At 47.3% G+C, this 10,748-nt stretch overlaps 1 protein-coding gene across 1 annotated transcript in view; it reads left to right on the top strand.

Moving 5' to 3' along the window:
- The first annotated feature begins 1,004 nt into the window (after positions 1–1,004).
- LOC119437260 (sodium-coupled monocarboxylate transporter 2) overlaps positions 1,005–10,748 on the top strand; it is an 85,580-nt gene continuing 75,836 nt past the window's right edge. The window contains exon 1 of the mRNA XM_049660395.1: positions 1,005–1,368. Coding sequence (XP_049516352.1) covers positions 1,036–1,368 — 333 coding nt within the window. The 5' untranslated portion in view covers positions 1,005–1,035. The remainder of the gene's footprint in view (positions 1,369–10,748) is intronic.

Raw genomic sequence — 10,748 nt, 5'->3', positions numbered from 1 at the left:
TGCGGCGCACAAAGTGTTAGCCAAGCGTTGGAACTAAACGAAGGATCAGGATTTTGTACAGACGCTTACACATGTGCAAGTGCACGTATGGTGCAGGACACGCCATAGTGTCTCCACTCCAATCTCCACTATAGACACAAGAGAAGACCTGTAAACGTAGTAAATCATCTTGCTAGGCTCAATCGCGTTCAGTATAAACTTGGTGTGAGCGCTAATATTACCCTTCATTATGAGTGCCAATAATCTGACGAAAACGTGTTCAAGCTGTGAAAGCTCTGTTTCTTACACAGCCAAAGCGCGTATTGTTTGCGTTCCGGCCTTCCATTCGACGCGTTCTCAGGCACTCGTTTTGTAAAAGAAGAAGGCTGCAAGGGCGTAACCACCCCTCCTTGGCAGCACCGTTTTTCTCTCAATGCGAGCGACAGGTATCTTACGTGCTGTTGCGCAGTCGCGTAACCTTCGAGATGTCATTACTCAAGCTCGCCGGACACGAGACCGCGCGCTGTATGTCATGTCCCCGCTTGATTCGTGCCGGCGCCGACAGACGCGAGTGCTTCTGGCGTCGCAGTTGCTTGGCAATGTGCACCGCGAGCCCCGGTGAAGAGGTATAAGGGAGGGGAATGTGATAAAGAGAGGCGAGTCATTAAACGGCGGCCGATAATCGCGCATTGTGAATTTCCGCCGTGCCAGCTGCTGCGCGCCAACCGGTTCATTGAATGATCCCCTATAGACGACGGAACCGCAACGGGAAAGAGAAAGCGCGCGCGCGCGCCCGCCCAATGCACTAGTGTAACTCAATGGCGCTGTATTTGGCTTCGACTGTTCCGCGGGGTTCGTTTGCTGAAATCGTCCCGTCGCTGGCGAGCATCCTGTTCGGACTTCCCGGAGACATGACGCTGACAGCCTCTTCTGCTCACCTGTGAGGCCCACCGACCGCGGGAGGCAACCTTTCGCCGGCTGCGACGTTGCTGCTGGGCCGCTCTCCTCGTTCTTGCTGAAATTTTGATACCGCACCCGTCGCGGCTGCTGGGCACCATGCGCACCGAGGTCGAGTACGCGGTGTTCGGCGCGCTCATGTGCGCCAACCTGGGGTTCGGACTCTACTTCTCCTGCGCAAGGCGGGCGCGCAAGGAGGCCACCACCGAAGAGATGTTCCTCGGCAGCCGGAGCCTCCGCACACTCCCGCTCGCCGGCTCCGTGCTCGCGTCCATGCTTTCGGCCATCGGCGTGATCGGCTTCAGCGCGCACTACTACGCCTACGGCTTCCACTACCTATGGAACTTCCTGTCGGCTCCGCTCATCGCCGTCATCGTCTCCAAAATGGTCATTCCGGTTCTCTACCAACTGAAAGTCACATCCGTATTTGAGGCAAGTATCTTAACTTTCTATCAAAGTTTTGGCCAGCGCCGTGGGACGTAACCTGCTGTCGTATTTCGTTAGGATTGGACGAGCGCGCATTCTGACACTTAGTATAGAAACGCGCGCCAGCGTCCCAGTGCGTGTCAGTTCGTGTTACACAACGGTATTTTATCATTGTAGCTCGCCGCGCCCAAGGAATATGGGAAAACAGTTGCAGTGTTCTTTGTTGTTACTCGCGGGGAAGGAGATGAGCCGGCCCTTTCCCCGCGAGTAGGTCAGCTGCCTTGCGTAATCATCGGCCGTCTGGCATCTAAACAATGAACAGTAAAAAGAATGGGTGCTGAATTAAGAAATGTTTTCGTTCGTAAGAGCTGTGCATCTGTCATCAGCCACGTTCGCTAAGAATATGTTTCGATTTCATAATTGGTCGATGCCTGTTCTTACGAACCGGTTTTAGTGTACGTCCTGCTTTGTGAATAACAGCCTATTATAGGAGCCGGTCATGACAGGATTTGACTTCAAACACGGTATAGATCTGTGTAGTTATTGGCCGGGCATGTTACTAGGGAGATAGATTTAATGGAACCTGGAGAAATTTGCCTAGCGGCATACCTAGCATGCTACTACAGATGGATAGGATGGAAAATGAAATGATGTACACAGTTCACAACGAAGATACACAACGCACACCAAACACAGCACTTGACACTAAAGCATCTCGTTGAGACAAGTGTCTCTAAGGAAACACATAAGTGGCGTCGTTGGCGAGATGCAAAGGCAGTGCTAGTCCATGAGCCGCCAAGGGCGTGTCTTGCTTGAAATAATGACAGTTGGTGAATGTTTGGGTGCGGACAATAAGGCCGCTCTTTTTAGTGCATACGTATAGCCTTGCAAGCGCCGATTAGGTGGGCTATGTCTTCCCGCACTTTGCATGCAGGGCACAGTGGTGACGATATTCGCTTGATTCTAAATCGGAAATAGGAAATCCGAACACTAAAGCTAACGCAATAAAAGGTAGTATCGGTCTGAAACGCGGACAACAAACGTCTCTGTCGTTTCTGTGCCTTTTTATGTCCTCGGTTTATTGAGCTATTTTAACTTGAAGCGAAAGTTCACAGTCTGCCACGTGGGAGATGGAGAGGCAAAGCTGCACCCTAATGTGGCTAAGAATGATCAGAGATTAGATGGAGAGAGCTACCTTGCCTTAATTGTTGGCAGACCTCCTATTTGTGTTTATTTCTCATTCCTTGTGATACAATCCCCTAAATTGCAGCAACCAAATTACAACAAAAGTTGAATAAATGAATGACGTTCTTTAATGAAGTATGAGCAGGTATCATAGCACCCTAAAACTAACTCAAATTCCTCAATACACATCTTCTCTACCAAATACTGATGCACATATCAAGATAGTCAAGACAAACTGAAGGGAAGCGAGGGGGCTAATAATATAGGCTAGTGGCCCTGCCGCTGAAACATTGGGCAAATGGTTCATGGCGCAATGCACCGTTGCCAGAACACGTTGCCAACATCTGAGGTGCGCTGAAAGTGTAAATATTATGGGTAGGATTTTGCCATAAACTGTAGTCAAGGCTGCGACACACAAGTCCGAATGCTGGAACGCCCATTTTTATGCCCTCGGTTCGTTAAAGAAGAAAAAAAAAGCAAGCGCGCTCCGGTATACATTCCTGCCTACATTGAAGGTCGTCGCCAGCTGCACTGACCACTTCTTCTCAAGTGCCTCCTAGGAAAAAATTGTTGCGCTTTGTTTACCAGATCATATGAGGTAACAGTTGAGCCACAGGTTAGTATAAACTGCCATCAGATATAGTCGTTGAAACTTATGCCAATTCATTTCATACCCTTCTGCGCAGCACATATACACCATAATGTATAGTTGTCGTTTAAAGCGAAGCTTTGTGTGCCTCTTCGTTCCCCTTTCCACTGCTGCTGCTGCTACTGCTGCTGTTATCACAGTCGTGCACACAGCGTCGGCAGGTGGTTCAGAGCGTGCATATACATGGCATGAGCGTGGCAGAGAGGAAAGGCAACGCGAGAAACTCGTTTGGACCCTTCCATCTCGTCGTCACAATGCCCTCTGTAGCTCCCTGGGCGTCGCCAAAATACCCTCTCGACGGCTGTAATTATCCGTGACCCCCCCCCCCCCCCCCCCCAAGAGCATTTCAGAGACTGCAGCGCGTACCTTTGTACTAGCTCGCAACAACCCAGAGGGCACATAGATAGAATGGCAGCGAAGAGGTTGGAGAGGAAGCAGAGAATAGGTAGAACAGACGCAGCACGAAACGACTGAATACTTGCCACTTTTCGCACGCAGCTAACCATGAAGGGGGAGGGGGGGGGGGGGTGAAAGGCGCCGTAAGAAGGCAAGGAAACGCTACTACTAAACACGGCAGTAGTTGCGGACAAACTGTGTAAATTAAAGTTCACGGTACTGTACGGTACGCTTCTGCTATTTCTGAAAAATAAGCACCCTGCAAATTCGTCAAGTGGGCAACTGACGCGAGGCGTGCAGGCGCAAGCATTAAATGACCGTAGCATCTATCTGACACTATGGAAACGGCCGCACGTCAAATCAACACTTGCGTGCGCGCCGCGGTACCATTGTGGCCATGGATTTGCTCGAGGTCTCGAGCAACGCCACACGAGCCGCAAATACAAAAAAACAAAAAAAAAAAAAAAACGCGCGTGTGCTTAGATTTAGGTGCGCGTTAAAGAACCCCAGGGGTTCAAAATTAATCCGGAGTCCACCACTGCGGCGTGCCTAGTAATCCGGTTCTGGTTTTGGCAAATACAGCCGCACAATTCAATTAAGGTTGAACATTTCTGACACAACGCGATATGCCGTGTGAGACAATTTAAAGCTAACCCTCTCAGAGGTTACGAATGATGGCGCAGAACAACGCCTCAAGCAAACACGTCTCGCTGTGTGTTCTGTGTGCTGCGCAGACAAACAGCAGGGGTGCACGCAAGTTAACATTTAACGTCAACTCATCACTCTGGTATTGCACTAAACGCTGACGAAATCGTACATTGCTGTCAACATCACCACTAATTATTGCCAATGAAAGCGAACAGCTCCGAAAGCTTCGCTTACACCGATTCCCAAAGTGCGTGGGATCCGCATGATTTTTTAAAGTCTTTCTTTTTTTTTCCCTTCACTTTATGGCTACCTACAGGTCACTCGTCCTTTGTAGTGCTTATCGAAGCTACAGCTGCTGTGACTATCAATAGTTTTTCTTTATTCACCTGCAAATAACGACAGCCTCTGTTCGATAGTGTCCCCATGCATTTTTGTTTCTGCTCATCCTCTCTAACTGTTTATGTTTTGTCCGGGTTGTTTCAATTAATTGTGCTTATAAGTGAACTTTATTATATATATATATATATCAGCTTCAAGTAAAAATTGCCCAAATGAAACGGGGACAACAAACGTCTCTGTCGTTTCGATGCCTTTTTTTTTTGTCCTCGGTTTATTCAGCCATTTTCCCGCGAATACACACAAAGTGCCTCGAGCGGCCAGTCGTGCGGCAATTCTGCGTGTATTCGCGGGCTTCTTTCACACTCGGAAAAACACATTTATCTAGCACGCATTGAGCAACAGAAAGCTGTATCGGGAGTTTTTCATGTTGCTCTACAACTTTCTCATTGACAATTTTATAATTAGGACAGTACTTCTCGAGTTCGATAATTATTTACAATTAAATAATTAAATCTCAGTAACAAAAAAAATTACTGGCGGCTACTCTACTGTACTGGCAACAATATGCACTAGGTTGGCTTCTAACGCCGTTCTTCTTTTTTTTTAATCGTGCTGCGTGACAGCTGCGACACCCTCTATATATTGTAAAGGGGTGCACTGAACAATTCAGATGGTAGCGTCTGTTCGTAACCGATAAGGCAAGCGACGCAGAGCAGGAACAGCTGGTTGCCCGAACGGCTCACACTAGTGCTGAGTACTGACGATCCGGCTGGCCCACTGGTTGCACTGCAGGCATTGAACAGATGATCTGGCTAGCCTTGTCCTTGTGCTCTTCTTCATTACAATTAACCCCGGTACAAAAGCGGAGCCATCCTTGCGACTTACGACGTGGAGACGAGCGGGTCATAGAATTTTTTCAGGCGGTGAACGTGGACAATATCCCGTCCACGGCGGCGCTTGTCGGATGTCGGTGTAAGCGGCTCTATGACATAGTTGACAGGAGAGGTGCCTTCGACGATGCGGTATGGTCCATCATACTTCGAGAGAAGTTTTGTCGAAAGTCCAGCCGTGGTAAAAGGCACGGACAACAAGACAAGTGTGCCGGGAGCGAAGTTCGGATTCGTAGCGTCGCCATCACGATTGGCTTTTTGTCGTTGTTGGTCGTCGGAGGTGAAATGTCGGACTAATTGACGGCATTCTTTGGCGTATCGGGCGACGGCCGAAACAGGAGCACACTCTGACACGTCTGGTGTATAAGGCAAAACCGTATCGATGGTATGGGAAGGATCGCTACCGTAGAGGAGGAAGTACGGGGAAAATCCTGTAGTACTTTGGGTAGGCGTATTGTATGCGTACGTGACAAATGGGAGGATGATGTCCCAGTTTGTATGCTCCGATGAAACGTACATGGCGAGCATATCACCAAGGGTTCAATTGAAACGCTCCGTAAGACTGTTAGTTTGAGGATGGTACGCCATGGTGGTCCGGTGAACTATGCGGCATTGAGCAAGCAGAGCTTCAACCACCTGCGCCAAAAACACGCGGCCTCTATCACTCAGCCGTTCCCGAGGTGGACCATGACGAAGAATGAAACAATGGAGCAGAAAGGATGCAACGTCACTGGCGGTTGCTGCAGGTAGAGCGGCTGTTTCAGCATAGCGTGTAAGATGATGAACTGCAACAATAATCCATCGTTTTCCAGCAGGTGTTCGTGGTAGCGGCCCGTACATGTAAATTCCCGCACGGTCGAAGGCACGAGCAGGGGCACGGAAGCTGCTGTAATAAACCGTAGGCCGGATGAGACGGAGGTTTGCGGCGCTGGCATTGCGGGCACGAGCGGAAAAACTTTTGGGCAAAAATAAACATACGGCGTACGGAAGTTCTTCAGAATAATATTTTTTTTAATACACAGGAATGTAATTACTCACAATAATAGGTATTCACATATTTAATAAAAACTTCTAAACCGCCTCTAAAAGGGAAGTATAATTAAGGTAACTCAGAATAGAATTCCAGATTAGATCCTCGTAAAATTCAACTGTTCCCTTTCTATAAACATTTGTACAAACAGGCAGGTTGAAGTGATTATTAGTGTAGGCTCTCATATTCAGTGCAGCTGATGTAAATATTCTCAGAAAAGATGGATCATTTTTAAGTAACATTTTTTTTTCCGTTTCACGTGATCTCGTATACCTTGTTGCGAGGCAATACTCGAAGCGCTTTAAATAGAGGTCCACTGCGATTGGTTGACCTCAAAAATGTTATAACTCTTATAAGCCTTACTACTGTTATGACCCTTAACTGTTTTGAAGTGCGACCGCTGGAGCATTCATAAATATCTGTTCCTGATCTGGCAGCAAGCGTGCTTACTGGGACACCTAACTTTTGAATTCCTTGAACGCCATCTAACGCCATCTCCACTACGACCTTCACAGATAGAATACATTTGCATAACTTTTAAATCAAGCATAGGTAACGCGTCGTGGGTGACCTTGAGGGAATAATTTATAATATGTTTCTAATCGCCGAACTTCGATACCCAGGATAAAGCTCGATCTTCTCGGCCAATTTTTCCCCCGCTGCCATTGTGGTGAAATGTGCCTCGATAAGGACGAACATGCCATAGGGCAGCTATAAACAAAAAAAGAGAGAGAAAGATAGTAAGAAATTACACAAACCAAAGATAGAAAAACTCTTGCGAAAGGGCTGACTACTCACGAGTGGTACAACGACGTCTGATCGGCAGCAGGTAGGACTTATTAACAACAACAAATCACACAGACATAAAAACAAACTGCTCCCGCTTTACTTTTTTTCCTCTTCTTTTTCTTTTCTTTTTTTTTTCTTTCTTTGCATGGCCGCAGAAGACGGGAACGAATCACTCGGTCTGCCAGCAGCTTTAACACGTGACGCGATTCGGCCTGCGATAGGGGGAACTGTCAAGGCACGTCAATTACGTAAACTCCAAACTATAGTGTTTCGCTGCTGCGCAACAAGCGTTTCATTAGCGTCCTTGTGCACGCAAAGCGTCAAGAATAGAGAGAGCGGGGTGAGAGCGCTGGTGCCTGCTCTCGCACCAGCGCTACGTGCAGTTGCACCATTTCCGTGGACAGCGTTCACCGTCAGCCTAACGATGCAGTATAGAGGAAAACCGCCCAAGTCGTTTTTTCGAAGAGTAAACCAGAATGGCGTTCTTTACAAATGTGCAGAATCCATCGACGACGATTGACAATGCCAGCGAATAGCCCGTACAAACGGGCCAACTAGAAAGAGAGAGAGCTTTTTCCTGGCCAAGTCCGACCACCGACGATCAAGTATACCAACCGCCGACCAACCACCAAAACGGCCGAAGGAGCAAAAAGAAGGCTGTTCGCTTAAAAAAAAAAAAAAGGCTACGATGATGGAAGCCACAGGACATACCATACGATGATGGAAGACAAAAGCTTCGAAGTAACTGCTGACTGTGGATCACGCGTTCTCATTTGTATATAAGTTTCTAGATATGGGTATGTACTGTGTGTCCCAGCTGTTAGCCAAGCTGTTCAGCGAAAAAAAAAAAACCTCAAAAAGACGGTGCAAGATACGTTTTATGACCTACCGTGTTCGGTCGCCAGACCTCTAACGATCGAACATAGGTCTTATAATTGTATCTTGCACGATGTTCTTTAAATATTTTTTTAACATTTTCGCTAACGTTACCTGGGCACACGGTATATAGCTATAGCCCAAGCACTCTGTGTGAATGAAACAAACAGAGACACAAATATAATATCGAGATCGATGACGGGGCTATTTTGCCTGTCTCTTAAATAAATCGGGGTATCGATGTTTGTTCTTATGTCTCCTGTGTCTTAATAGAAAAAAGAAACACTCGTTCAGGGGCCCTATAGCATAAAACTGTTCCAATTTGTTTTTATTCCAATCTGCTGACGTGAACCTTACATAACCACCGACGTAAGCACTGGGCGGTAACACACAGCATTGTTTGAACCGCCTAATCAAATGCTCTTCTTGTTTAAATGAGGTCACCTTTGTTTGATTTCAAAGCGAATAGCATTGCCTACTTTCACAGGTGTTTCTTATCTAATTGACTCACAAGAGGCGAGAAGTGAGCAAAAGAGGAAAGTGTTTCGGGGAGGCCGAGCTAGCGCAGTGAAAGTAGATAACCAGGTTAGGAGGGTGGGGCCGCTTGGCTCGCTTGCATTTGCTAAGCTTGCGGTGGCTGGTCGAAAATCGAGGCGCCGTGCAACGAAAGGTTAAAAAGTCGCTAAAACAGGTCCTCTGGAAAGAAGAGTTGGCAGAGCGATGTCGTATACGATGCCGAAAGGACCCGACAACGTTACGCTGCACGTAACAATGTTTATGAATTCCCAAAAAGAAAATACGTTCTCCCCGGCAGCTCCGAGTAACCGACGCCAGAGCGGTCGGTAGGCAGACGTCTTCTACTCCTTTCGGTACGGGGCAGCCTCCCGCTATTCCGAAAACAGTTCAGTTTTGTTGGGCGTATTAGCGTATCTTTAATTCGTACACATAACTTTTACATGGTGAGTTTTCGCGGTTTTGTGACGTCACGCCACAGACAGGCGAAAAGTGCGCAGATCGAAAAACTATGACCAATAGTGGAGGGCTAATGTCAAAAGACAAATATGTGGAAACAAAAATAATTATTTTTTCATTTGTTTGATCTAATCATGCATAACAAGTGTGGAAACTTCATATCAGATGAGGAGTTTTCGCGGTTTTCGTGACTTCGCGTGACAGACAGGCGAAGAGGGGGTAGCCCGAAAATTTTTTGACCAATCGTGGAGGGCTTATTGCAGAAACAGAATAGAAACACTTTGGAATAGCTTTGCATTATAGCGCTCCAAACCTGCCATCACGGCAGTGTATGCCTAAGTAGCCTTTTCCGACCCTTTAAAAGTATGAACAAGAGGGCAGCAAGGATAACTTCTTATTAACCTCCTCCAGTTTTACGTATAAAAATGGTCACCATACGGAAGGAAGATGAACGATAGAACTCAATGCATTTATATTTTAAGAAACGTGTAACACAGGCCGAAATAGAAAACATATTCTTTTGTCTGTGCTACCAGCAAGCCACCTAGAGGTGTTCCCAAAGCGCTTGAACTGTATCGCTACAACCAGTTATCACAGTGTCTACGTATTGTTTGTTCGGCCGTTTATTCCCGCGATCCAGTCGCTCACGGAGGACGCGACATGGGGAACGAGCCGACGACCTCGTCAGAGCCGTCTCCCAACTGCGATGATTCATGGCAAACAATTGGGCTCCACAGGAAGGGTTTTGGCAATTTGGCAAGGCGACATTCCTTCACATCACCTGACTTCAGCCCAAACTGCCCCGTCCCGCGCGGAACGAGGCTTATTGTGCCTCCTCTTTCCCTGTTCGTGCACCAGTGATGTTGTGTGGTTTTTGGCCAAGTTCTCTTCGGAGGGAAAAGGGCTACCAACCTCCGGTTTGGCGGGGGATGATGTCATCCATCTCCTGACGCCGGATGGGGAAGGCGACAGGATCAGGTTGGCGGAGGGATTAAAGAGAAAACGGACGCTGGGTGAAGAGGGTCGGCAGCTTGAACGTGATTATCTTATATTCAGTATTTCTGCATCATTCTTGTAAAAAATGCATTATAAACGTGCGCGTTTAAACTTCCTGGATGTCAGGCCCAGCCCACGTTCCTCATTCCTCCAAAATGAATGAACATCTCACCTCTTTGGAACCCCGGTCCCAACAGTTATAGAAGGGATGAAGACCGCTCACACAGGAATATCTATATCTCACGGAAGGGGCACCGCCTCTGTGCTGCGATCTTTGCAGAGGGCTCCTCCTGGGCTGTCTGCAGTGACCAGTGCTGCGCCGTTTACAAGCATCACTTAGTGGAAATTTAAATGATAATGTAAGACCAGATTTAGGTAAAAATGAAAGGATAGGATGTGGACATTTATGCGTCAAAAATAAAAAAAAAACACGAAAGAAAGAAACTTCCGCATGTACTTGCTTCTTGTGCAGGTGGAGTAAGTGATGATTATGCGCAAGCACATCCACCGTCGTTAAGTGAAATGAACGCACTGCTCTTGGACTTGTGAAATACGCGCGCCAATCACGGAGCACACTTAGGCAACATTCGCTATTTTACAGTCCCATATCGCAACA

Source organism: Dermacentor silvarum, chromosome 1, assembly GCF_013339745.2.
Source record: "Dermacentor silvarum isolate Dsil-2018 chromosome 1, BIME_Dsil_1.4, whole genome shotgun sequence".
Classification (NCBI taxonomy): domain Eukaryota; kingdom Metazoa; phylum Arthropoda; class Arachnida; order Ixodida; family Ixodidae; genus Dermacentor; species Dermacentor silvarum.
Note: the sequence above shows the minus strand (reverse complement) of the source record. Positions and strands in the feature narration are given on the sequence as shown.